The 27,923-nt window shown below is 47.6% G+C and overlaps 1 protein-coding gene across 3 annotated transcripts in view; it reads right to left on the bottom strand.

Moving 5' to 3' along the window:
- STAB1 (stabilin 1) overlaps positions 1-27,923 on the bottom strand; it is a 58,362-nt gene that overhangs the window by 2,120 nt on the left and 28,319 nt on the right. For all 3 annotated transcript variants that reach the window (XM_034066213.1, XM_034066214.1, XM_034066215.1), the window contains 42 exons: positions 27,714-27,800; positions 27,241-27,352; positions 26,568-26,751; positions 26,247-26,340; positions 25,204-25,362; positions 24,218-24,313; positions 23,757-23,852; positions 23,124-23,171; positions 22,119-22,249; positions 21,622-21,733; positions 21,316-21,393; positions 20,852-20,953; positions 20,529-20,636; positions 19,926-20,057; positions 19,607-19,735; positions 18,676-18,732; positions 17,777-17,872; positions 15,226-15,421; positions 14,675-14,770; positions 13,645-13,690; positions 12,878-12,957; positions 11,850-11,975; positions 11,028-11,101; positions 10,604-10,678; positions 9,902-10,021; positions 9,238-9,285; positions 9,028-9,111; positions 8,477-8,623; positions 8,185-8,322; positions 7,490-7,549; positions 7,209-7,385; positions 6,611-6,697; positions 5,975-6,121; positions 5,755-5,820; positions 5,011-5,236; positions 4,302-4,451; positions 3,377-3,481; positions 2,832-2,939; positions 2,469-2,662; positions 1,637-1,781; positions 504-637; positions 85-250 (listed from right to left, as the gene is read on the bottom strand). In XM_034066213.1, coding sequence (XP_033922104.1) covers positions 85-250; positions 504-637; positions 1,637-1,781; positions 2,469-2,662; positions 2,832-2,939; positions 3,377-3,481; positions 4,302-4,451; positions 5,011-5,236; positions 5,755-5,820; positions 5,975-6,121; positions 6,611-6,697; positions 7,209-7,385; positions 7,490-7,549; positions 8,185-8,322; positions 8,477-8,623; positions 9,028-9,111; positions 9,238-9,285; positions 9,902-10,021; positions 10,604-10,678; positions 11,028-11,101; positions 11,850-11,975; positions 12,878-12,957; positions 13,645-13,690; positions 14,675-14,770; positions 15,226-15,421; positions 17,777-17,872; positions 18,676-18,732; positions 19,607-19,735; positions 19,926-20,057; positions 20,529-20,636; positions 20,852-20,953; positions 21,316-21,393; positions 21,622-21,733; positions 22,119-22,249; positions 23,124-23,171; positions 23,757-23,852; positions 24,218-24,313; positions 25,204-25,362; positions 26,247-26,340; positions 26,568-26,751; positions 27,241-27,352; positions 27,714-27,800 — 4,816 coding nt within the window. The remainder of the gene's footprint in view (positions 1-84; positions 251-503; positions 638-1,636; positions 1,782-2,468; positions 2,663-2,831; positions 2,940-3,376; positions 3,482-4,301; positions 4,452-5,010; positions 5,237-5,754; positions 5,821-5,974; positions 6,122-6,610; positions 6,698-7,208; positions 7,386-7,489; positions 7,550-8,184; positions 8,323-8,476; positions 8,624-9,027; positions 9,112-9,237; positions 9,286-9,901; positions 10,022-10,603; positions 10,679-11,027; positions 11,102-11,849; positions 11,976-12,877; positions 12,958-13,644; positions 13,691-14,674; positions 14,771-15,225; positions 15,422-17,776; positions 17,873-18,675; positions 18,733-19,606; positions 19,736-19,925; positions 20,058-20,528; positions 20,637-20,851; positions 20,954-21,315; positions 21,394-21,621; positions 21,734-22,118; positions 22,250-23,123; positions 23,172-23,756; positions 23,853-24,217; positions 24,314-25,203; positions 25,363-26,246; positions 26,341-26,567; positions 26,752-27,240; positions 27,353-27,713; positions 27,801-27,923) is intronic.

Here is a 27,923-nt window from a genome sequence, read left to right as displayed (position 1 = left end):
CAAGGGCAGATGTGTGTCTGCTAACCCAACAGTCCTCTTGTGCCCCACAGGGCCATCCCCAGGAAACGTGCTCGTGCCACTCACCCTTCTCCCGGTAGCAGAATGCATCCCAGGTCTCACTCAGATTACTTCGGGAGCCATAGTCCACGATGCCCACTCGGTTAGCCCCACAGCTGGGGTTGGGGTAGGCCGTGGGGTACCCGGCTGTGCCATTGTCCAGCCAGCCCACCAGGCACAGATGGAACCCCATCTAGCAGAGGAAAATGAATCATTAGATTAAATACAGCATCTCCAGCCCAGGTTTTCTGCCCCAATGCACACTCCCATTGTGCAGCCAAAATCCTCCCAACACCTGAAGGGTTGGGCACTGCCAGAACCCTCATCCCAGTGGGACTGTCAAGAACCACCAGCCCTCCTGGCTTCATGGATGCAGACAGAGCAAGCCCAGCCTGTCTGGGAGGATGAAGGGTCACCCACCCATCCACACATCCACAAGTCCTGACCTGTTGGGCTGCTGAGAGCTGCTGGAAAGTGGCCAGGGAAGCACCTTGTGCAGCACAGGCCTCCCGAGCCTGCTCATATGTGAAGTCGTACTTCTTCCGGGGTGACTGCAGGTGAAATACACCCATGGTCTTATCTGCAAAACACCGAGATACAGCACAGAATGTGAGCAGCTCCCTGGGGTGTCACCTTTATGTCACACATTATTGTGTGAGCACTGCCAATGGAGGGTGCTCCATGCTGCATGGGAGAGTGGGATGTGGATAACGGTCAAGTGAGGGTGAGGTGGGATGCAGCATCCTCTGAGCCTTCCACAAGGGAGTCAGTGCTTAATGGCAGTGTAATCCCACCAGAAGCTACCACACATTAGGGGAGCAGACAAGGATGGCTTGTCCTCCCTGTATGACATTTAGTGGAAAAGGTGATTGTGAAAACCAGACTGAGTGTCCTGGGTTCAGCTGTAACAGTCATTTTTCTCCTTAGTAGCTGGTGCATTGCTGAGTTTTCAGCTTCAGTCTGAGAACAGTGCTGGTAACACACCAATGTTTTTAGTTGTTGCTAAGTGATGCTTACTCTCATCAAGGACTTTTCAGTCTCATGCTCTGACAGTGAGAAGGGGCACAGGAAGCCAAGGGGAAGCAGAGACACCTGACCCAAACTAGCCAAAGAGGTATTCCACATAGAAACTGGGGGGAATTACCCAGAAGGGTTAGATCACTGCTCAGTTGGGCTGGGTATCGGGCAGTGGATAATGAGCGGTTGTATTCTCTTCCCTTGTTATTTCCCTTATAATTATTGTTATTGGTGGTAGCAGCAGTGGTTTGTGTTATACCTTAGTTACTGGACTGCTCTTATCTCAGCCCATGGGAGTTGCATTCTTTCGATTCTCCTTCCCATCCCTCCAGGAGCAGAGGGAGGAAGAAAGTGGGAGAGTGAGTGAGTGGCTGCATGGTTCTGAATTACCAGCTGGGCTTAAACCACAACACCAAGCTACACAGGCAAGTCCCTGGCCCCTTGGCCATCCATCCCCATCAACCCTCCCCTGAGGGGTGCCCCAGCTGGGAAGTGAAGGATGAGGGAGTGTGATCTCTCTGTGGAACCCCATCCCTGACACTGCAGGGCTGAGCACACTCACCATGGAAGTGCAGGTCAGTGCAGATGGCCTCCCGATGGCACTGCCCGTTTTCTTCCAGGCACCGGTCTGTGGGGGGCACGACCTCCTCCAGGCACTGGATCCCATCACCTACATAGCCCTGCTTGCACTCACAGCGCCGCTCATTCTGCATCACAAAGGAAGGAGGAGAGGGCATTTGTGTGAGTGCAATCATGCAGATGGCAACTGGGGATCCCTGTATCCCTGTGAAGATGGGGATGAGCCTTCAGAATGCCTCTACAACCTGCTGGGACTATGACAGAGCTATGAAAGGCCACATGGCTTCTATTCTACCTCCACATCCAACTGCACACAAACCAGAAAGTGTCACATTGAACCCTTGTCACATGCTGTTTGAAGGCATTTGAGCTTTGAGGTATGTGGCTCATGATTCTTGCACATCATGAGCCCAGTCCCACCTTCTGGCCTGCAGCGAGCAGCTCTGGTTCCTCTGCAAAAATGGCCAGCATCACCCTTGGAGGACGACCCTTGAGCCCCAGAACAGTCCCCAGAATGCTACAACTGACACAGCTTATTCCCCTCAGACAGAGGGATAGGGGAAAATAGCCTCAGCATCAAATCACCAGTCCATCACCACAGCCAGGCAGCAGAACAAGGCATGGCCCTTGCCTGGCAGTAAGGACCTGCAGGATGAGCTCAACAGCTGAGGGGACCAGAGGCCTGGTGACCACAGTAACAAGGGATGCTGCCACATTGCTGTCCTGTGGGAGCCTGAAGTATCCCACAGCAGCCTCAGGGGCTGTTCTCCCAGGTGTGCAGCTCTCCTGTGAAGGGACTGATGGGCTGTACTCACCGGGCCAGTGCTGATGCAGTTGGCATGTTGGCTGCAGTCCCCATTCCTGCCGTCCGCACACCGGTCTATGGGGTCACAGACGAAGCCGTCACCTCCGTACCCAGGCTCACAGGCACATGAGACGTTCACACCAACCTGCGTGCACTGTGCGTGCCTGGCACACCCCCCGTTGTCCTGGCTGCACATGTCAATCACTGCAGGGATATTAGAATTAGCTTAACTAAAACACTTGCCAAGCATCCCGATGGTCTGTCTGTCTGTCCTGCCAGTCGCATCAGTCTGGCCAACAGGAGATGGTCACCTCCTGCCTGGCTGTGTTGTCTGCTTTCCCCTCTGCTCACCACCCTCGTGGCTCGCCCCTACCTGAGCACATCCTCCCATCGCCCTCGTAGTGCAGGTTACATTCACAGAGGTTGCTGTCACGGCAGACAGCCTGAGGGTGACACGGCGGAGAGCAGGAGGGCGTCAGGACTGAAATCAGAACACACAGAGGTCAGAACCATCCAAGGGCTTGTGCATAGGCATGGCTGTCACCCCCAGCCTCTGTGCCAGGCCACCTGCCCCATGCTCCCCTCTCATCACCCCGGTGCTTTTCTGCAGATGCCCAAATGCAGAGGACTGTTGCCTCCCCACATACACCTCAGGCTTTCATCTCACCCTTGAGCTCTTCTTGGAGCACCTTTGGTCAGGGGCTTGTTCACAATCAAATGGAGCTTTCCTCCTCCTCACCACCCCAACCCTTGTGAGATTTAAGAGCATAGGCCACATCCCAGGATGAGCCCTGCAACCGAGAGCTCCTTTCTGGGGATACTTCTGACCAGCTGCTTGAGCAATCCAGCTGCTGGGAAAGCAGCCATATGGCACTGGGTCCCAGGGAACAGTGGGTGGTGGAGGTTGGCAGCCCTCACCTAGCCTGGTTTCACAGCGGTCTCCAGTCCAGCCCTCAGCACAGAAGCAGAAGCCATCACCATGCAGTCCTCCATTGCACACACCGTTCTCGGTACAGTTACACTCTGAGGAATGGATAAAAACACTGTCCCTTGGTGGCAGTGAAAGGCCATGACTCAGTCACACAGCAGAGATGTGGCTTGTGTGGGCAGTGCCTGCAGGACACCACATCCCTTCCTGTCACTGCCAGCCCTGGTCCCCTACCCCCACAACATGCACCCTTCGGGGAGGAAGGGAACCCTCTCTGCACCCACAAATCCCCATTGCCCCCTTCCCCTGGGTGTTTCTAGAGATTCACACTCAATGCATTTTTCACTCTCAGTCCCTGCAAACATACAGCTATCAAAAACATTCTGGGAGACCCAGTAAGGCTCAACTTGGGGTGGGAGGATGGGGGACACCCTTTTCCTTCCCTTTGCCTCCCCTGGCTTCCAGGTCCCTGCTGAGCATGTCCCAGGAGATGCTCTTTCTGTACAGGGTTCATCACAACTTCAGGCTTTGTCCTCCAGCTCAAAATACTTCTTAACACTGCCAGATCAGGGCTCTCAGCTGTGTTTTGACATGCAAGAGGCCCCACGATGGAGGCGAGTCCATTGGCAGCATGGCTGCACTGGCCACAACTCCCGGCATGTGCCGTCCAGCCTTCTCAGACTCCAGCCAACAAAGAGCCCAGGAAGGATGTACCCAGCCCCACAGGTCTGACCCGAGTGCTGTGAGGACCAATGTGCATGTGGCAGCACTGATTTCTATGCTGTAATAGGTTGGCCCAACACCTGAGCCCTCTCCAAGGAGCACCATGTCCCACAGCCACCTCTGTGCAAACCTATGCTGGGAACCCTAACCCTAACCCTTCTATGCTGCTGCCACCCCACAGCTCGCCCTTACCTCGGCAGTCTGGCCCGTATCTGCCTGGAGCACACAGCTCGCAGCTGGTCCCGATGAAGGCCTGGCTGCAGTTGCATTGCCCTGAGCCACCGATCTTGTCATGGCAGGTACCACGGTTACTGCACGGTGCCTCCAGCCCTCCTGGGCATGCTGCAAATGGGGCACTTTAGTGAGGCTGTGTGACAAATGGGCCCTGTGCTGCAGGGGAGCCATTCGCTGCCCCTGTGCAGCTTATGGGGTGCTTGATCACAGAGCCTACTCGGCCCTCTGGGGGGTGAGTGCTGGGGACATCCCATGACAGCCACCTCAGGGATAGGGGCAAGAGGGACAATTGTGGCATAACTTCCAGCCTGTGAAGACCCTCTGCTGCCATTACCTGAGTGTGTGCTGGCCCACCCCAGGATAACCTGGCAGCAGACTCATCCAAGGAGTTAAAGCTGCCCATGCACAGAGGGCAGATGTCAGGGAATGGTTGAGCATCTGCAGCATCCAGAGGTGAGTGATGTGTCTGGCACCACACCCAGCAGCACTGTGCTGTAGGCTCACCATGGCACTCTCTCTGTGCCCTTGGCAGACTGGGGCTCCACGCCTGGGGCTTTGCCCAACCTTCTCCAGAGAAACACATCCATGGATGCCAGACATGCTGAACCATTAACCACCTTCCCACAAGAGAAAGGGCTGGGGTAGGAAAGGGTTGGATGGTCCTTACCCCGACATTCACGTCCATAGTGGTTTGCACAGCACTGAGGGACCCACTGGGTAGAAACACAGCTCCTCTTGCAGCCTTGTTTCAGAGGCCCCCTGGAAGAGAAGTGTCTTCTGAGGGGGTCCCACGGGGAGGGTGGCCAGGACGGCCGCAACAGGGAGTTGTGGTGAAACAGAAAGGTGTTTCTCAACAGCCGGTTGCCGTAATAGAAGCAGCGCCTGGTTTCCCCCTGCGAGGAAACAGGCAAAACACAGAGTTTGCCACGCTGGTCATTGATGTCTCACCTTGTCTCCTCTTGTGCCACTCATTCCGTTTTATAAGTAACAGAGTCTTCCTAACATGCAATGGGTCTGGTGACAGAGGAGCCACAGTGTACCTCAGGGACATGCCAGAAACCCAGCAGAGAGGGACACCAGGTGATGCAATGAGTGGGGTACAACTACTACCCCTGAAGGCTGCTCACCATCTCATCCCTGATCCATCTCCAGAGGCTAGGTCAAGCTCTTTTGCTATAAAGCACTCAGAGAAGCCCCAGTGCTACTGCAGGGATCCCTGTACCACTGTCACCCATATAGGGACTGACCAACCATTGGAGCCCCTGACCCCATTTTGCTTAGCCCAGCCCTACAAGACTGTGTGACTAGGGACAAGGTGTGCCTTCATTTAGCTACTAAAACACAAGGGGTGTCTGGGTAATGTCATCAGCCCTGTGAGAGGCCTCCTTGGTGACAAAGGTGTGAGCATTACCCGTTGAACGGAGCCAGCAGGGCAGGGTGGCTCAAAGCCACAGAGTCCACAGCTCTCCATAGATCCCTGTGGAGGGAAGACAGAAACCTCACAACAACTTGGTATGTGCTCCTGCATCTCTTGGCTGCTTGGAGCTTGGCCAAGGAAGAGCAGCAACCTCTCCTCCCAACATTCCTCTTCCCAGGCACAGATCCTCACTGGCCTCATCACAAGTGCTTACCTGCAGCTCAACAGAGACGAACTCGTCACACCGAGATCCCAGATCTGGTGGTTCCAGCAGTCTATTGATGCCATAGGCAATGCCTGCATTGAATTCCATGTGCCTCTGGATGATAGTGGCATCACCATTCCCCACCAGAAGCTCTCCCTGCCAGAGGAAGAAAGCAACTTGTGATCCTGGCACATCCTACATCCCGGCTGCACTACCCAAAAGTTGCCCTTTTGGCTGCCATGACTTCTCAATCACCCCAAGAACTCTCCAAAATCTTTGTGCTCATGTCCTTGACAACCCTTCCTGACTGCCACTTTTGATGGCCATCTCTCCTAAACAATGGTCTTCGTCCAGGCAACACATGCTCTGTAAAGGTTACAGCACCATACAGTTGGCTTTGCAACCTGGTTACCATGAAGTGCATGTGCTGGTTCCACACTTCCCTAACAGCTGGCCACAGAGTTTCAAGCTTCTTTACAGGGTCAGCCGTAGGCAGGGAAATGGGGTGTTCTCAGCCTGCAAGCACCCAACTCTGTGTTCACTTACTGCCAGTGACCAATCAGAGCATCAGTTGCCCTGTGGCTATGCCCTGGGACACCTGCTCAGTGGAAAGCTGAGCCCAGCACCAGCATTGCCATCACTCACCACATGGGTTTTGCTGCAGCTGAAGGAGACAGTGGAGCCATGCATGGTCCTTATGGATTCAATCTGTGGCACATTACCAGCAACAATCTAAGAGGGAAAAACAAGAATGTGAAGGGAGAGATGCAATAACTGCAGCTCCCTAGTGAGGACAGGGGTCAGCAGCCACATTGAGAGTGGGGGCAATGTGGCAGCACATGAAGCCAGTGTGGGTGGAACAGTCTAACTATGCTGGGGTAGTCCAAGATTCTGGAATTGTGATAGACCAGAGTGCATAATCAGGGCCTGGTTTTGTACAGTGGAACTCTTCCCTTGTTCATCACCCCTGCAGACAGCCTCTCTGTGAGCCTTGGGCTGACAGTGTGATGGTGATGTTGCCTCCCCAGGAAGCTGAAGACAGAAGGGTTCAGCTAAGCCATGCTGCACGAGGGGTTCATGATGAAGCAACAGTTCAAATGCTCAAACAGCTTTGGATCTTCTCAAGACAACTGATATACTACATGTTCTACAGCGGTAAAACATCTGGTAAGGTTGCTCTGGCATAACCATAGGCATCACATGTGGCCTGGGGAGGTACAAGCCTGCTTGCTGTTCCATTTACCTTTGCGTCCCTGATCATGTGCGCTTTGAGGTAGGATGCTAACACATCCCGATGCTCTCTGCGGTACAGCCACTTCTGCCTTTTCTCTGAGAGGGCATTAAATGCAGCATCTGTGGGCCATAGCATGGTGAAGGGTCTGTGCAGGGGGTCACTGATCAGTGGCAGCAGCTCCGCATCCTGTCCGAGATAAGAGGGGACACAAAGAAAAAGCCACAAGCCAAACTGAACATGCCCATGTACACACCACCTCCTCACAGAGTAGCAGGGGTCAGGGTGCTCACCTGCAGCAGCTTGCTGTAAATGGTGTACCCAAAGGCCTCTGCCACTTCTGTGATGTTTTGCTGCAGAGGGAAGAAAGCAAACAACTGTCACTAAGTCATCCCTCTCCAGGACCTGAGCAGCAAGGCAGGGGAGAAACCAGATGGTTAACAACCACGGTAGCTAAGTACAAGTTCATCTCTGTCATCATCATGCTGGTGAATTTGGCCTGGTGAGGGCTCTCACAGCCACCTCTTTTCTCATTCATCCCAGGTAGACACTGCTATGGCAGGAGCAGGGATTAATTTCAGTTGTGTTGTACAGAAAGTGTTATCTTCTGTAAAACACAGGATCTATAAGCTCCTAGTGCTTGTTGGAGGAGTACTGGAGACCTCAGCAATCTCACACTGCAATCTGCTCTGTGCTGGAAAACAAGTGGCACAGGACACAATCTGCCTGCCTACATCCAGTGTTGTCACTCTCTAGTGATGGATAAGGCTCCTTCTGTCTCAAATATGGCTATGCCACAAATACTGTCATCTTCACAAGCCAAATCCATGCCCTCAGACAAACCCTACAGAGCTAGGAACAGGGAGGAAAAGCACCCCATGTGGCCTTGGGCTGAGGGCTTATCAGGGACTAACAGAGCTGTTGGGACAAAGACCCTAACCCTGTCCTCACCACAGCAGCTATAACACAGTCACTGCTTCAGCCTTACCCGTGAGGTCTTTGAGGAAATGTTACGGTCCACCAGGTCACTTGGAATGAGGATCTTGTTGATGAAATGAATGACCCCGTTCATGCCAATGATGTCACTCACAACTACTTTGGCTTCCTCATTGAGATAGATGCTATTCTGAGAGAGAAGGGATACGATGAGGTATCCACACCCATGGCACTGCCCTGTGAGCTGTCTGTGGGCCATAGGCAAGTCATCTGCCACAACCATAGTGACCTTCAAATGACAGCAAAAGTGACATCCTGGCAAATGGGCCAGGAAAGGGAATTACCTCTTTCACTGTGATCTTCATTTTGTGGCCAGATAAAGATGTAAGAGACTCCTGTGCTTCCAGGTCACCAGACAGCAATTTCCGGCAACCCACTATGTGGTAACGAAGCAGGTCCCGAAGGAGACCTCTGGTCCTCCACTCCTCAAACTAGATAAAGAGAGGGAGATCGCACTAGAGACACTCTGCCTTGCAGGGGATACCCCAGACCCAGTAAGGGAGACTGAATTGCCCAAGCTCCCTGTGACACATCCCTGCAGCAAAGCCAGTCCCCCCAAAACATGGTGAATGCACAAAATCATACAGAAGCTTTGGGACATTTCACCCAGCTTGACAAAACCAGCATTCAGGTCCCCTGATGGAGGTCAAATGAACACACTGGCTTGAGGAAGTGATGCCTGGGAACTGGGAATTATTCCTTTATTGGGTGTATTGGGGGCCCGTGAGAAAAAAGTTGGGATTAGTAATGTGAAGCTGCACAACAGGACTTGGGATGTCAAAAAGCTGTTGGTTAAAAAACTGGTTTACAGTGCTTGGGATGGGAAGATACTTACTGTAGTGCTGTTTCCTATGAAATCTGTCCGTGGGACGAAGACTGTGAAAGGCCCTGCTCCACTGAGCTCCTTGATGTTTTCTACCTGTAGTAGAACAGCATTCACAGGAAGGAAAACAGAAAATACAGTTCCAGTTAGCAAGACCGTTTGCAGAAAACCCTGAGTGTGAATTAGTACACAGAGACACAAACAAAGCTGTTTGTCACCAACCAGTATCATCTTAAAGAACACGGATGCATCTTCAATCCTTCCAAGCTCCTTAAACAAAGAGAAACAGCTGGTGTTAGCAGGGCAAATTCTCTCTCCTCACCACACTAGCTTTCAGTAAAAGCAGAAGCACAGAACTGAGTCCATATCTTTTCTCCTGGCTCTGCTGTGGGGATGGCAGGTTTATTTGTCACTATCAGAAAAGGTCACCAGTTTGCCCAAGGACAGCTGTTTAATTTGCAACAGAGCTGGAGCCTCTGCCCTCCAGAGTGGATCCCAAGGTCTGGCATGGCCACAGGGAACCTGCCCTGATCCCACAGCCTGAGAGAAGTGGGTTCCTTGGGGGAAAAAAATATATTCCCATTTGCTTATACCATTAAGGAAAGAGCACCCTGGAGGTAGGGCCAAGTGGTGATGGCAGAGCAGCAGTGCTCATGTCATGACATGGAGCAAAGTCACTTTACTGTGATTCTCTCCCACAGCTGGCACACCAAATGCTCCTATGATTTATGGAGAGTTTGCCTCAAAACACCACTCTCCCGTCCTACACCACACACATAAATATGACACTACAGATCTGTTCACCTGCAGCTTACCCTTGGAGGGGAGGGAGGTTTGCTGCAGGGCAGGGGAGCAGAACAGACAAGATGCTATGTGTGCTTCTCACCTGATACATTTTGCCACGGCAGGTGAAGCCATCTCCAATAGTGAGCCAAGAGCAGGAGCAGTTTCGAGTGCCAGGGCCCGTGTACTTGCAGACCCCAAATGGACTGCAGCCTCCATTGTTCTAGCAAGCAAAGCAAAAAGCTACCATGGAGGGACATCATCACTGAACAGCCACTTGCATGCAGGAGCTACTAACTGCATCCAGCCCTGTGGAAAGGAAACCATTCCTCCCACCTCTTCAGTGCCTTAGAATAAACCTCACCAAACTCCTCAAGGGATTTTCAACACCAAATCTTCCCATGAAATGGACTTTTGCACCTTAGTTTACAACCCAGAGTGATGACAAAACCCACGATTCAAAGAGACATTTTAACATCATAGTGATGCCATGAGCATAAATTTTAAGCTTTTGAGTGTCCTACACCAAATGGATGCAGAGAAACAAACCTGCATGTCTCCAACCCTATGTCAGTTTCCACACTGCTTCTCCCAAAAGATGAAGTGTCAGGTGGCCAGCATAATTGCAGGTCATTGTGAGAGGCAATAGAAACCAAATAGACTAGGAAATCCCTTTGGTATGTGAAAAGGCAAGTAGCCAGCTCTAACAAGCAGGCTAATCCTGCTCTTGTTGTTAACTGCTAGAAGAAAGTAACAATTCAAGACTGTGGCCTTCACCTCTGCCAACAGCAAAATGCAGGCATACCTGTTCACACAAGTTGATGGGGTTGCACTGGCTCACACCATCCCCACTGTAACCAGGAAGACAGTTGCAGGCAACCTGGAGGGAGAACAGATTCTCAGTCTGAAATTGGGACCCAATAAAGAAAACACACAGCAGCTGGGCTGGATAGAAAGCATGTGGTATAGCACCTGTTGCTACAGTCATGAATAACCATGCTCATGTCAACAACAAATAGAACCTGAGACTGCCTCCAGCCTCTGGCCAACAGAAAGCATCTGCTTTAAAGGATACAGCAATCTTTTCATGCCCATCCCAGATATCTTTTCTATGTGGAAGGTAATAAGCATAAAGCAGTGCATTGCAGTGGAAAGGACTGCCTCTAGAATTACCCAGCTGTGACAACCTCCATTATAATGCTGACCTGACATTCATCATACATACTCACCTTCCTTGGGCCTGTTTTAATGCATTCTGCGTTGGTGTGGCAGCCCCCATTGCTTTCAAGACAGAGATCGATTTCTGCAGCAAAACAATAAAGCCACATTTTTGCTGAGGGCTGCTCAAAGCACCTGGGAATTGGTGATCCAAAGAGGTATTGGGAAAGAAACAGGGAGTACCTTCCTAGCTTAGGAATACTGTGGTGGAAAAGAGACTTGTGATAGCAAAGGAATAGGGCACAACTGCACACATGGGTTTCTGAGTTGTGATATTTGCCCATGAAAAATCCCACACCTTCCTGGGTGTGCTTTAAAGGATATGAGAGGACTGGACTCTCTCATGGCTCCATCTTCATCTCACAGCACCACTGTGGGAGACTGCCCTCATCCTCTGTCTCTGGATGTCTCCATGACGTGCATCAGGGCAAGAAAACTCTCAGGGCTCTCTTGGTTTGAGATGAAAACACTGGTCTGAGGTGATCCAGCAAGACAGATGCCCAAGGCACCATGGGCTCTCTGTCCAGTTTTGTGTGGCACTGTGCTGGGACAGCGATGATCACTAATCATGGCTTGGGAGTATGCTGTACACATGTATGTATGTACACATGTACATGTTTGTGTGCATACATCTCAATAAAAAGTAGAAAGACAGTCGAATCAAGATCAGCCAGCAATTAATTGCTTTGAAATATACCCTGCTTGAAGAAACTGAAAGGAGAATTCAGTTAGTCAACACTTAAACTTGAAACTTTAACACTCTTAGTCTGAAATGCCCCTTTTGCATGGATGATGCCTCACTGCTATCATCAAAACATGCCCTGAGCACTCACCCATGCAGAGTGTCCCATCTCCAGCATAGCCTTCCTTACAGACACAGGTCCTCTCTCCTGGAGACACTTTAGTACACACAGCGTGTATGGAGCAGCCACCATGATTTATAGTGCATGGGTCTATTTCTGTAACCACAAACAAGAGCAGCAGAATCAGCTCAGAGCATCTAGGAAAGATGAATTGTGCCAGAAGGATCTATCTTAACACAAATCACATCATCTTACTAAAATCCCTTTGATTCTCAAGGAAACTGTGGGTCCTTTAAAGGCATGGAGCCTCATCGGGATCTGAGAGATGCCAGTCAAAAGCCATGCTGAGCTTAAGTACCCCCCAGATAAGACTAAGAAGTCTTGTCACTGCAGCACTGAGGACTAACAGTTAGATGAAAAAACACTTTCCTGCACCCTGAGGGTTTTTCTTTCCCTGCCCCCCTCATTTTCATACAAGGGCAATACTGAAAAGGAACTGTGATGTCTACCAGTGTTTTGACTGTTACCATTTTATCACTCTTTCTTTTTTGTCTGGTTGTTTTTAACCAGGTTTGTAGATAGCTCCAGAGCAGTAACCTGAAATTCTACTTAATTTTGGCACAACTGCTGATTTTGGCATGGGCAACAAGTAGGAGGAGCACAAAATTATAGGGAATCAGAGCATCAATATTCCAGAGATTCATGGCCAAAACTGTTATATCTTTGCCACTATATCTGTGATATCAGAACTAATACAACCCATTCATGTGCATCTCTTTCCACAAACAATAAGGACTGCCCTGTTACACTTGCCTGCCTTTTTATCCCTCTCTCACAGATTCTAGCAACATCAAGAGCATCCTGTGTAAAGCTCTGGACTGGAAAACTCTTCAGCCAAAGCATGGCAGACTTCATGGTGGATGGCTGACAGGAAAGGGATTTGAATGATCTTTCCTCTGGCAGCATCATGCCATTTATTTCACAAACAAAACCCTTGTCTTTGTGTAGCTTCAACACGCGTGCAAGCCTTTAATCTTGCTCACACTTACTGGACATACCTGTGCAATGGGTCCCATTCCCTGTGTATCCAGCAGTGCAGAAACACATAGGTGAGGAATCTGCAGAACTATTGAGGCAGCTGAAACGAGAAAGAGATAAATTATCACTGGCAACATCTCCTAATTTGCTCAGCCAGTGGGAAACACTATCCAAGTCTGGCATATGCAAGTTAGAGGCCTCTATAACCACAGGAGGAACATGCCTGAAGTTGCTGTTTTTCTTCACCAAATACCCAAGTTACACTGAACAGGGAGCTGGCAGGCACATGCTTCACACTTCACACAGTGCACCTTCAGCATGCCCACTTACTTCTGCACAGTACAATGGAAATGACTGGGTCTTGGTACCGCAAAATAGGAGACCAGATAATGGATGGAGAAGGCAGCAAGAGAAAGTCATCATAGCCCATTAGCCTATTTAATTCCTTGGTGGGGCAAGCAAGGCAGAAAGGTCTTGTAAATAGTTGGTTGATTTACTCCATGGATAGGGCCAGACCTGGAGTACCTTGGAGTCTCTGCCTTCTCCCATCCACACATGCAGAAGGAACTTGGAAAGAATTTATGCTCAGACAGACAAAATCCTCGGGGAAGTTGGATGCAACTTAGCACCAAAGTTCCCAGAATGGAAGTGACATTTATGCATCTTTAATGAGTAGAAACCTTCTCCCAGCCCTCTGCAAAGCCTAAACACAGAATCACCTCTGTGTAAAACATATACAAACACACATGCCTTCCTCAGAATAACCCAGCTTTCTGTCTATACTTACTTGGCCATTTCATGGCAAGTGTTATTGCATAAGTCAACCTTGATTCCTGCAAAAGAAAACACAAATGTCAGCTGGCATTTTCAGTTTAGCACTTGCTAGGACCATTTCTGCCATCTAGAGTAAAGGACACTGCAAACAGCCTCCCTGCCACACTTGTGGTGCCCTGACTGATGATGACATACGAGCAGTTACACTAACTCTCCTGTCCTCCAAGGCAGCAGGAAGACTTCATGGGATTTATGTTTTGGCATTTTGCAACGGAGTGAATCTGATGTTCTCTAACAGTTCATTCTGACTTCATCTGCATGGTCTCCACACTGCTAGGGATGAAACAGGGACTGAAACCTCATTAATGCAGACAACATTTTTCATGCTCTACATTTGCAATAGGTAGGACAGCTCCGCTAATTTCCATTTCTAACAGCCCCTAAAACATTTCACTTCACTATAAAAGTAATCTTTGTGTACAAAATTGTAACATCCCAAAGTATTTAGGAGCTCAGCTTCCTCCTCACCCCAGTTGTAATCATAATCCCAGCAACAACCAACTTCAACATATTACTTTGACACACAATGACAGATTTATTAAGAACTGTAGGCCATGGCCTAAGCTCATCTAAATGAATGGATCTGCGAGGAGAAACAGCAACTCAGTAGACACACTGGGGCTCTCTGGAGACTTCAAATTAAGCCTTGCAAGTGACAAGAGTCATGGTGAGCCCAGTCTAGCTGTGAGCTTCTATCTTTCTCTCCCAGGGCAAAGGACTATTCTTGAGGTGCCACAAATCTCTGTGAAGATGGAAGATGGAGATACGCTTTTCTCCACATGAATTTCACTCATGTTGTTGGGGAAGTCACACTGCAAATGCAGCTTTGTGTGCAGAAATGAGCTAGCAGTCTGATAAGCTTCTGGGGGATGCAGAATACATGCAACAGTGGTCACCCTGCTCTGCTAACAGAGAATTGCTCTGGCAAATGAAAAGGATAATGCAAAAAAGCAGTATTACACCATAGTGTTCTACTCACGTACTTTCTTGGCAGGTAGGGCCCTTCCACCCTGGGAAACAATCGCAGCTCCCATCCCCTTGCAGACCATCATTACATATGCCATTGTCACAAGCACATTCTGCAGGGTTAATATAAACACTCATTACTGTCAAACCAACAGGTCCCACAAGCAGAGTCTTGTTGCCATTTCTCTGTCTGCTCTTTTCCTAATCCAATGCATAAAGCTGCCATACAGAAGATATCACAGCAGTATCACTCTTGTTCTCTCGCTACCAGGACAAAAAGCCCAGGAAGAGATCACCCACCTCTACTTTCTGTAGTCTGGGTTGCAGCAGGATGACTGGCATAGCACAGTCAGCCATGCCTTGGTTTGAGGATGAGAAATGGGGCCACTCCTCTGGCTGTCCACAGGCACCCAGCTCTCACTGTCCTCTCTCAGTACCTTGCCAGCTGCTGACCTGTCTCAAAGATCTTAGGACATTTCTCCCCTCCCAAGAGCTGAGACATGGCCACTCTTCTCCCTCCTCCTCCCCAGCAGAATAAGATACAAGCTGCAATAGCCACCAGTGTCACCTGATTTGCAGTCAGCTCCATATCGGCCCACTTCACACATTTCACAGGCAGTGCCATGGAAGCCCTCCAGGCATCGGCACTCTCCACTGCCCTCGATGCCGTCCTGGCATTCTCCATTCCCAGAGCACCACTGGCCTGGCTTCCCTGGGCACATCTCGCACATGTGTCCGTAGTAGCCGGGGCAGCAGACAGACCTCTGAAGAACCAACAAGTTGGTATGAGCAGTCTTGTGTAGCACAAACAAGGTACAGCTTTATTGTGGAAGCTGCTCTATTCCTTTACTTATGTGATAGCCACAATTTCTGACAATGCATGAAAGGACCAGATGTGTGCAGGTAGGACAGACTGAATGCCCTACAATAGGGTGCTCTGCTGCGCAGAGCTTTAGGTAAAGGTCTACACTGCTCTTAAGCAACATTAGCTATTTGGTAACACAATCCTGTGCCCATCCAGTCTGTATCCTGCTTGTGTCCCTAATGTGTCCCACCAGTAAGAGGGGCCGTGTCAGAAGGTGATTTGTTTTAGCAGCCTGATTCAGGTGCTCTCACTTCTTTCTGCATCTACCCACAGAGGGAGGAAACCATGATGGGATGAAGTTGGGCAGTACAGATGAAGAGAAACATTGTCTAAAGAAGGATGGCTCAAGTGTTCAGTGAGGTACAAGGTCTGACTGAAGCTCAACATATAAGTACTGCATGTCCATCTGCTCTCTCCCTTCTCCTCAATCTCCCACTCCCTCTAAACCTTCCAGGGAGATGCTTCAATATCTACAAGACTTCAAATTCACACAAGTCTTTCTTTTACCATTTCCTCTTCAAGCGTTTTCTCCCAGCCACACATCTTTACAAAGGGCCATAATAGCTGTGAGACCTTCTGCTCCTCCCTTTGGTTCAGCTCCAATTAGTCATCAGTTATTCGGGAACGCACATGCACAACCAAAATACCATCACTCGTGTCTCATTTCCCTTGGAAACCAGACTACAAACATTCAACTTCTCTTCCTCTGCAGGACAAAACCCAAAGCAACAATACCAAAGCAGCAGACCACAAACCATCGCTATGCAGACATTTCATAGAATCCCAGACTGGTTTGGGTTGGAAAGGACCTTAAAGCTCATCCAGTTCCAACCCTCTGCCATGGGCAGGGACACCGTCCACTGAAGCAGGTTGCTTCAAGCCCCGTCCAACCAGGCCTTGAACACTGTCAGGGATGGGGCAGCCACAGCTTCTCTGTGCACCCTGTGCCAGTGCCTCACCAGCCTCGCAGGGAAGAGCTTCTTCCTAATACCTAAACTATCTAATTTATCTATCTAAAATTCAGGTTAAAGCCATTTCCCCTTGTCCTGTCCCTACACGTCCTTGTAAAAAATCCCTTTCCAGGTTTCTTGTAGGGCCCCTTTAGGCACTAGAAGCTGCTCTAAGGTCTCCTTAGAGCCTTCTCTTCCCCAGGATGAACAACCCCAGCTCTTTCAGCCTATCATCATAGGAGGTGTGCAAAAGCCTTCTGATCATCTCCACAGCCTCCTCTGGAATGGCTTCAACAGCTCCATGTCCTTATTTTGGGGAGCCAAGAACTGAATGCACCCCAAGTTTCCAGGAGGGTCTGCTTCATGATCTTGCTGGGCACAGAGGTGGCACTGGCTTGTAGTTTCTGGGTCTTCCCTTTTTCTGTGTTTAAAAATGGGGTTATGTTTCCCCTTTTCCAGTCAGCAGGAACTTCACTGGACTGCCATAGCTTCTCAAATAGGATGAAGAGTGGCTTAGCCACTTCACCAGTTTCCTCAGGATCCTGGGAGTCCCATTGTGAAGCTCTTGGGGACATAGGTCCTCACCGCATGGCCACATACTGAGGGAAGTCTCTTCCTCTTGCAAACTTCCATCTTTCTGCATTATTTCCCCTTGACACTTCCATGTAGGCTGTTGGGGGATTTTTCTGCTGTTTGGCTGTGGATCCACTGCAGACTGCACTTGGAACGAGCTATCTAATTCCTTCTTAACCTCTCTGATGTTATGAAACCCATCTCCTGCCATTCAGGACATCCTTCTGCAGAATGTCCTCCACCTAGGCACACCTTTTTGCAGGCAGGTCTGCTGCCTCTCCCTGCTCCAGGAGAAAGGTCACTTTCCATTCAGCAGCTCTGTCTGATTGGAGCCATTGGCCAGGGTAGATGGGGCAGACCCCCAGCCGGGGCTGCAGCCTTTGCTTTCAGATGAGTACCACACTATTCTGCCTTGAGGATCAGGCAGGACGAGTGCCCTTGACCTGTGCAGATGGTCACAGAATGGTGCCTGATTGCTGAGTTATGTGTACTTCATAGAATCATAGAATAGTTAGGGTTGGAAAAGACCTTAAAATCATCCAGTTCCAACCCCCCTGCCATGGGCAGGGACACCTCACACTAAACCATATCACCCAAGGCTCTGTCCAACCTGGCCTTGAAGTTTCTCTACTCAGTCAATGTTCCTCCTTCAAAGAAGGTATTTCCATGGCTGCATTTCTAATACTCGTCTTGCTTTATCAAAATGAATCTGAGGCAAATGTTTTTCTTACCAGGGAAACTTTTGCACAGGTGAAATGGCAGCCAAGTATTCCTGCATCCCCAGAGCGTAATACACAGCGAGCGAGGTTCTTGCTTCCTGGTAATTCCTTCAGATATAATCAACAGAGATACAGACAGAAGATACTACATAGTTTGCACAAACATTGTATATTTTGGTGCATATGGTAATGTTCTTGCCTAACAAAGGAATAATGCTTTTTTTCCAGTAACAGCCCTAGAAATCTGGACTATCCAGAGCTGAAACCAATGAAGCATCTCTAGATGTGAGGTCACCACACAGTGTCTGTTTTGTTACCTGCCAAATCCATGGTATACATGTCAGTATGAACACTGAGAAAAAGTAATCAGGACAGTTTTGGCATCATGAAGCCTAAGAAACCAGATGTAGCTCCTAGGCAATTCATAGCCTGCTCAGAGATTAAATGTTGTCTTCCTATCTGGAAACGTTTATCATTCACATACAAGCTGCAGGCACAACCAGCACATCTGTGTGAACAGATCAATGGTCCCCCAGGAGGGGATATTGCTATTGGCACCCCTAAAATGGCTTTATTTGATGTAATGTCATAAGAGTAAAAGATGAAAAAAAAGACATCTCTTCTTCCCTATTAAGAGGGGAAACTCCACACACTGCATGCTCTAAAAGGCTCCTAAAATTCAGGCAAAGCCTGGTGCCAGCCCTGTAAGGAGCCTTATGGTTCATGCTTGTCTTTTTCCTGTGTAAGCCTCCCTTGGATTTTGCTTCTCTTACAAACCTTGCTACCAAATGAACCACAGAAGACTCAAAGGCACATTTTTTCAGGTATCAAGATGACATCCATAGAACAACAACAAGTACATCAAAACACTATCTGCAGTCTGTGAGATGTCACATAAATCAAAGACTCACCACAAGAACTGATCCCGAAGGACACTTGATCCCCTTCTCACACTTGCTGCATCTTGACTAGGGCACAGAGAACAGGACAAGTCACATGTGTGCCCTCTACCCACGTCACACCAAGACACTAATCTTGAATTAGGGTTAGGGTTAGGGTTAGGCTGTACAAGGTTGCTGGCTGGGACAAAGACAAAGATGCATGTATCTCTGTGGCTCAAAATACCAGAACTAAAATCATGATGCAGAACCCTCAGGTCCTGGTTGCTATCAAGGGCTTCACACAAAGTCTTATTCCTTCATTCTAGTGGTGTATGCAACATCTTATTACTGCACTCCAGAGACTGTACCACAAAACAAACCAGAAGAGATTACATGTACACCTTTCCTGAGTCTCTGAGCTGGACTAGGGCTTTCAGCAGGCCTGGAGTTCCTTCACACAAGGCTGCAAATAGTTTTTTCTGACCTGTAATAAGGCAGGCATACCTCAGTCTGACCCTGCAATCTTCAGATGACCAAGAGCCACAAGATACATGCAGGCTGGGCTTCGGCCATGACTCCCAGACATACACCAAAGCATTTCCCAAGGGAGCCTGTGGTCATGCCATGCAAGAATTGAGTTGGATTCTCCTTCCACAGCTGAGTATCTGGCCGTCCCTGCACCAGCCTATGCCATGGTTGGTGCTGTGGGAGAGTCCCAGCAAGTGAAGTGAACATAATCTGCCCAAGAGCTGCAGATCTGCTGCATTAAAAGTACAGAGTCTGAGGCTGGGAGGGTGCCAAAGTCTCCTTGAAACTCCATTTTATAAGGTTCATCTGGGGTCAGTCCACAAGCTACCTTCTCATCCATGTGGAAGAGACAAAGTAGGTTGTCTGCTATTCATCAGTCAGCAGTGGAGAAACCCTGAGAAGTGGTAATCAGCTCCTTGGTAATCACCATTACCTTTTGTATGGTGGTGGTATTGACAGTGCAACGATTCTTCTGTATCTGGAGGACCTGTGAAACCCCAATCAGCACACCATTCTTTGTCTCAAGAAATCTTCCATCCAAAGGAATATTATTGACGAACTTCTGTAAAGCAGAAGAAAAAAGCTGAGACAATAACCTTCAGTTCCTTTTGCATAGATTGCTTAACAGCTCTCAGTCACACTAGGTAAACTTGTAAGGGTGTGAAGAACAGAAATGGGTGTATCCAGCCATCAGCCTTAGAAAGTGATAGGTCAAGCCAGATCCTCAAAAGGCAGAAGTCTTCCTTCCTTACCTGGGTGTTGTTTTGATAAAACATTAGCCAGTAGGAGAGCCCTAACATGCTGTTCTTATGAATTCCACTTCTCAAGTCTGTGGGCAAGAGCTTCTCTCCCAGTACAATGTGGTACTGCACCGTCTCGTTATCCTAAATCCACAAAAAAACCCCGAATGTTAGGACTCTTTATTTCCTACATTATAATTCAGTGGCATAAGAATTGCTCCTAAGCATCTGTAATGGCTAACAGAGCCTTGTAACTCCCTATCACAAATGACTGATCACACCTGACAACTCCGTTATTGGATGAAGCTATAAATTGAAAATGGCCACAGATATACTGCAGCCAGGCAGCAAGGTGAACATGTTACTCCATCTATCCACTTAAAAATCTACTTGGAATTTTACATCTGGACTCCAAGTATTCTTTTCAGACCCCATTGCAACACCCCAGGAAACCCTCTCATTCCTCTCTGAGACATTTCTCCCAGATTTTAGTATCAGTTATGCTTCTCCTCTCGATGTCCGAATCCACTGAACTCACGTTTATGATCTGACAGTGCACACATCTGTGCACTTAGCACATCACATATTTAACCTGCAAGCAAGCAGTGAGCTTACCAAATGTGTCACGTTTGCAGCACGGCAGTACTCCTCAATGGAATTATTTCCAGGAACAAAAACTGTGTATTTTTCAGAGGATTCAATTTTTCCAATGAGCTGGTACTCCTAAAAAACGTTCAAACAGTTACATTAGCAATTACACTTGTACTCACTAAAAACCAAGAGCTTTCCTACAAGATCCTTCATGAACAGCAGGAAATGTGTGGTCTTGCTTTTCTCCCCAGGCAGTTTAAGTTTTGGTCCACCAGTATAGGGTAAGGTGGGTATTTGCTCAAGGGACCACTCTGACAATGACAACAGTGCTCACCTCAGCTGCTTACCTGTAGCAACTCCTTGAATGTGCTGAATGAGGCAACTGTCTCGAGCTGCTCCTGCAGACCTGGAGGACTCGGTGGGATATCTCCTGAAGGTGGCAACAAAACCTGTGGCAAAAGTGAGTTCACAAGCAAGGTTGGGCAAGGGCTCTGGGGGAAATCACACTTGACTCCTTCCCTGCTTGCAAGAAAGACAATTAACAAAGACCCCATTTTACACAATAGCCCTAACTCTTCTGTCAGCCAAGAGAAAAGGAGCTACCCTCCTGCTTGCCCTGGAGACAAATACTTTAAACTGCTGCACAGGAAACATCCGTCAGGACCCTGTGACAACCAAATATATTTTTGCCATTATTATTATTTCTTCCTAAGTGTCCAGACGTGTTCCTCCTTGGCCCTGACACAGATGCTGCAATACAAATCTGCTGCTACAACTGCAGCATCTCCCAGTATCACAGGTACCACCATACCTTACTGAGGACATGAATAATGCCGTTGCTGGCAGGGATGTCACTGATGACTATACTTGCATTCTCGACTGTTAATACCTGCAAAGGTATCAGAGAGAGAAGCAAAAGGATTAGAAACTGTCAAGCAAGTACAAAACAAAAATATTGTTCATTCAAGGTTGCACATGATTGATCTGGGCACAATTTTTGGAAGATGCCCATGTTTCAGGGCACAGTGTCCCATCCAGGTTCCCCACTGGATACAGCAGCTCTTAAACAGTTTAGTTCAATATTGGTATATGCGTGTTCTGTAAGAGAAGCCCTTACGCTGTTCCTGGTGTTTATCTGCCATCTGGTCTGTGGGTTGAGGGTAGGTAATTCCAGCCTGTCATACTTTTTGAGCTTTTCATCAGTAAAGACACCTTCAAGAAAGTGGGATCTGAAGGGAAAAAAGGCAGGTAAAGAAAAGATTAGGAGACTACTAGTAATAATAGGGGGATAAGACTATACTGCCCAATTTTCATGTCTCTCACATGAAGTAGTTAAGCATGTAGAGAGAATGATGGAAGGAATTACATGTTCTGAAGACTTCTGTATCTACATGACAGGGAAGATCTCTCTCTGCAAATAAATGAAAAATAAACCCACTTCCCATTGCCTATGGTCTGATACATTTTAATGCCTACTAAATTCTTTGCCTGCTAGATATTTAATCCTGCTTCTATAGTTACGTCAAGATAACCCTTTATTGGTCTTATAGAAGCAGAAATCCAGTTCATGGCTTTGTTTGGCATAGTAAAGCAAAGGCAGGAGTCTCCTCATACCTGACTAAAAATGGCAGCATGGAGGGGGTCAACCAGAATTCTTGCTCAGTCTTGCTCAAGTTTTTGATAGCTGCCTCCGATGGCACCAGGGCAGTGACATTGGTTCCTGCTGGGATGCTGAAGAGAGATTTCTGTTGTCCAAAGCACAAAAATGAACAAATAAGACATGCCACTGTCACATCCAATCCACAAAATATAACCAACAGCCATCCTGCTATTGAATGAAAGGGGTGTGCAGAAAGACAGCATATGCTCAGCAGCACAGCAGGCTCTCCTGGGCATGGCAGGTAAGCACTGCTGGCACTCAATGAATGCCACATATGGCTTAGCTATAACAGCTGACATCTGTTTTCCAAGGGAAACCCTCCTGCTTTAAGCCCTTTTTGTACTTCAATTAATCTTCAGACCCATTCAGTCTTATCATAAATCCTTTCTGAACCCTCAACATCAGCTTTTGGGGAAGGAACAAGATTATTCCTAGCAAAAGCAATGTATACAGCAGGACAGATAAACTAAAGCTCAGTTAGATACTGCACATCATAGCACGCTTCCACAGACTTGCTGTCATCTGCAAAGTGTCTCTGCTATTGCCACACCAGAGACAGGGAAGCTGTAACAAGAAAGGAATTAACACAGAGTCTAACTTCTCAAAGCATGTTCTTCTGAAAAACAGCTATTATAATGCTACCCCTTTTTCTTTCCCTTCTGTGATATTTTATGATGGCCAGGAGCTACAGATGATACAACCTTCAAAATTAAGTGTAACACAGCCTCAGATTCCTCCTGTGCTAGAAAAACAGCCCCCAAAACACTAAAAATCCACACTCTCTCATAAACTTCATAGCTTTCCTACATGCCTGCTCATTAATGATCTCTCCTTTGCTGTTGTTATGTTTCTCTCTAATGAAAAAAATACATGGAGTTTCTCTTCCTCTAACAGCAGTGTTCATAGAGACTTCACTTCTACCGAACTTACCCATGCAAGCATCCCATGGCTGTTCTTACCTTAACCCAGTCGTAAAAGCCTGCGAAGTGGGAATTCCTGGCCAGCTCCTTCCAAATAGAAACAACACAAAGGTTACCCCTGCTGAGCACTGAGGTGCGTCTGGGCGACCCAGGGTGGGGGAAAGGAGCCCTCTGCAATACTAAATCAGGCAATAATGACTTTTCCTCTCACTTCACAACCATTACCTCACAATGTACTGTGGGCAGGGATATGCACCCCAAAAGCCAAACTTCAGCCATTAAAAATATATATATTCCCAAACCAACAAACTCTTCAACTCATCTGCAATTGCTCATGTTTACCAGAGACAGGGATTGAATTCTCAATGACCTTTGATATTTCTAATGACAGAAAATGGGCATAGCAGCTCTGACCTGACTTCCAAATGACAAGGAAAAGATGACTTAATGCACAGGACAGACTTGGGTGAAGCAACTTAGAAATTACTGACAATTTCACTGGCAATAAATGGCCTTGCCATCAGTTCTGTCCCTGGGGCCCTAGGAAACACTTGTGCTGTCAGGCTAATGCTGGAAGAAGGAGTCAACTCAGGTAACAGAGAAAAGGAAAGCGAGAGCAGAGCCATTTCTCCCCAACCTCAAGAAGACCTCAGACATTTGCTTTTTACTCACTTTTAGAATGTCTCCATAGCATGTCATGCCATCCCCAGTGTAGCCTTCAGGGCAAGTGCAGGATCTCTCTCCTCCACCAAGGGGTACACACATAGCCTGCAAATACAAGGAAAGGAAAAAATCAGAGAACAAACACATATCATGCAGTGTTACACCTACCTAGGAACTGAATTCTAACATTCCATGGCATTGACTAGAGAAGCACAAATAAGCTCCTTTCTCCTGTTGCCTTCATGATGGCACTGGATTTATACCTCATGCAGCTAAGCCTAGGTGATAGCTTTGGTTGTGTGAACTCACAAAAATTAGAGGAACCATCTTTATAAAAACTCAGCTTGCCAATAAGATGACATAACATAAAATCTTGCAACTCTCTTGATGTCATGGCTGCAAAACCTCTGCCAGGGAGCACAGGAACCTCCATTGCCATGGCAGTCCTGGACAGCTCTTCAGCTACTCACCAAGTCATGGCAGCCACCATTGTCCATAAGACATGGGTTGATTGCATCGCAGTTGTGGCCATCACCAGCATAACCTCTTTTGCAGACACAATTGCTCTGTAAGAAAGAGACATTTCCCTTTTAGAGACATATCAGAGCATCCTCATTTGCTACCCAAAAAAAGTCTAAGGTACCAAAACCTTGTCCTAATTTATTTTCCAAAGTTTTCTTCCTGGTCCCTAAAGACTTGCAAATGCAGAGGTACTTCCTTAGCATAGCATCATTCTCTATCACAGCGCACACTGCCTGGTTACTCAAATGCATCCATCCCTTGCACTGCTTGGTTGTTGCAAGGTGGCTTAAGGATAAAGGTTTCCATCTTTATTTCCAGCCTTTCAGAAAACAACACAGGTTTTTGAATGGCAGAAAGAGGGGCTAATCCCAAAGCTCACAACTTTCAAGATAGCTAGGAGACCACTTGCACATATCACTTCACTAAAATCTGCTGAAGATCTGCCACCTTTTCTCAGCACATTGTCCAATGCTCCCTCTGCTCAGTGGGGAGAAACACCTTGAGAAGCAGCACCCTGAGAAGTCACCTCTCCTATTTCAAGACACCCAATTCCTGGACCAGCTCCTTCCATGGACTATCTGAATAGTATTCAGATGTTTTTCAGTATCTTTTAGCATCACCTAGAGACAATGCTGTGATCTGGTAATAACGGGGACACAGCAACTGGTGCCTTACACCAAGCCATATTATGAAGCATAGACTCCTCCCTTTGCTGCATAAAAGTTTCAGAGCAGAGCAGTAGCCTCAAACACATCAGTGCAATCTCACCACACACAAGCACACTATGGTTTTAGCTGCAGCCAGTGATTCTGGCAGCAGACAAACAGGCTTTGCTGCTGATCAGCCCAATTAATACCTCTGGTTATCTAAGGCCATCTCAGAGCAGCTTAGGAAATGTTAAGTCCCCCATCAGACCACTTAGCATTGCTCATACCTGTCCAGGGCCGATATAAACGCAGTAAGCATTGATGTGGCAGTTGCCTCTGCTCTCCAGCATGCAGTTGTTTATAGCCACACAGGCTTTCCCGTCCCCAGTCCAGCCCGTGTTGCACTGGCAGGTAGCAGTGCCAGGGCCTGTACTGGTGCACAGGGCCTCCAGGAGGAGAGAGAGAGAAAAATAATTACACTGAGCAAGAAGGAAGACAGTGCAGTGCAAATACAGCAACAAATCTCCATCAGACTATGGAGGATTTTTGAGACCAACTCTAATTCCAGCACTGGGAGGTGGAAGCATCTTCTCCAAAAAAGTCATAGACAATTTCATAATAAAGTCATTCTGGAAACATTCTGTGTTTTCACAGAGGTAGACACTTGTGTCTAGGGCAGCTCAGAATATCCAGGGCATTCCTTACCGTCCTCTAAAGCTCTTCCATTACATAAATTACAAAGATAGTCCCTAAAGAGGAGAAGCACAATAACCTGCCTGTACATGCAGGATGAAATCCATGATGGAGGGGAAGTATCTCCCTGGAAAGACTTAATTTGAACCCAGTGCCATCCTATTCCCTTACACATGGAAGTGTGTTCCTCTCACTGAGACATCTGACCGCTTGGCAGTCATTACCATCATAAAGCACCACAATTTTTACTAAGGACAATAATGTAGTGTTGATGGTTACTAGAAATATAACTTGGAGTTCACAGTTAAGTTACAGCCTGAACAGAACAACAATAAAAACAACACACATTTGAAGAGCTTGGAGGGAGGATAAGAACAAACCAGAAATTATCTGTACAGCTGATCTTTGTTACATGCCAAAATATATGATGCAAACCACTCAAACTCTGACTGTTGCATTTTGGCACCAACACAAATGGCTGGCATCCTTATGACAGCTGTGTCATCTTTTGTTCCACGTCATCTTACAGACAGGGAAAGTTAGCACACAAAATCTCTAACACTTTCTGGAGTCCTGGATCCCTGCTCTGACTGATAGGAGCTGCTTCTCCATGCTTTGATAGTCCAAGCCCACTTACATTCTGTGAACAGCCTCCTTTTTCTGGCTGACTGCACAAGTCAATGGGCTGGCAGGAAAATCCATCACCTTCATACCCATCCATGCAGACGCACCTTGAAAGTATAAGCACAAAAGGGACACAGATAGAGCAGCCCTTCTAAAAGCCAGAAAAAAAGGCAGTTTGAGACTCTCAAGAAAGCAAAAACCTGCCTTTGATTTCTAGCAGATTGGCTGCATTACTCAAACAAGTAAGCAGACATATATACACAATTAGAGAGCTGGCAACCTCACAGCTGTACAATGAAAATCTCACCTGAATGTGCATGCCAAAAAGACTGACCTTGCTGTGTCATTGAGGCTGCAGACAGCATTCTGGTGGCAGTACTGGGAAACACCACTTGGGCCACAGTTCTTGGATGTCTTGTCACAGAATTTCCCAGTATAGCCTTCCTTACAGGACCAGGACTGACACACACCACCGCTGCCAGGCCTGTTGTCACAGACACCATGGACACAGCCACAATCTGTCAAGTACGTGAAAGTAAGATCAGTAACTACAAAAAGTCCATTTTGTAGATACCCAACTCTGCTTCACAACTTCTTGTGACAACAAATGATCATCCCATTTGTTCTTGACAGAGAGATGTCTGCTGAGAGACATGCATCATAACTCAAAACTTGGCTAGGGATGTTCTGCCTGCGTCCATGTAAGGCTGTAAGGACAGGATCAAATTTAGGGTATCAAACTGAAGGTCAACTGTGTTTTCTTTCCTAGCAGGAGAGATCTAAAAGCAAGTCCCAAACCTAAATTTGGCTGATGTTTCCAAGACCCCCATCACCACTTTCATATCAGCCATGGTTTCTCTACTGTTGTTTGAAGAGACACCCATGATGACACTTCCAACACTCATTTTGTGATGCTGGTCTTGCCAGAAGGCAATCCAGGATACATGACCCTGCACTATATCCTTGCTTTACGTTTTCCTCTAGTCTCTCTTATCAGTATTACCAACCTTCATCACAGTTCTCGCCATGTTTGTTTGGGTTTGAACAGATGTGGCAGGCTATTCCTTTGAAACCTTCAAAGCACTGACAGTTGCCATTCCCTTTTATGCCATCACTGCACTGGAAGGAAAACAATGAGGAAACAAAAGTGACTGCAACTCAGGAAACCAAGGGAAAGCCAAGATGTTGATATCAAAAGCACTTTCATACTTGCAGTAAAATACAGGACTTTGAGGAATGGTGGTAGTAATGCAAAATACCATATAACCAGAGCTGTCTCCAACAACCAGAACATGATTTATATTAAAATTTGAGACAGAAAACCCACTGAGCATGTGCCATTCTCCCTGGATCTTCTGCTGCTACCACTGTGGGCTTAGCCCTGGAGCACAAATGCTGAATTGTACTTATCTACAACTATAATCTCTAACCACACTGTCTCAACTGCTCATTGCAGCATAGCAGGATCTTTCATACATACATTTCCCCGGCCATAGCATGGACTGGAAAATCCCCCTGGGCATGGCATGCAGTCTGGACCAAAGAATCCTTTGCAGCATCCAGGTTCCTGAAACAAAAGCAAAATTGGTAAGGTATGACGTGACTTCACAAGAAGTGCCTGGAGTCATCCTACCCTTGTAATTCTGAAATCCTAGTCCTCTCTGCCACGGACTGAATTGGACCATCTCAT

The sequence above is a fragment of the Melopsittacus undulatus genome, chromosome 9 (genome assembly GCF_012275295.1).
Source record: "Melopsittacus undulatus isolate bMelUnd1 chromosome 9, bMelUnd1.mat.Z, whole genome shotgun sequence".
Lineage (NCBI taxonomy): Eukaryota > Metazoa > Chordata > Aves > Psittaciformes > Psittaculidae > Melopsittacus > Melopsittacus undulatus.
The sequence above is the reverse complement of the archived record's forward strand: the minus strand, read 5'-3'. Positions and strand labels throughout refer to the sequence as shown.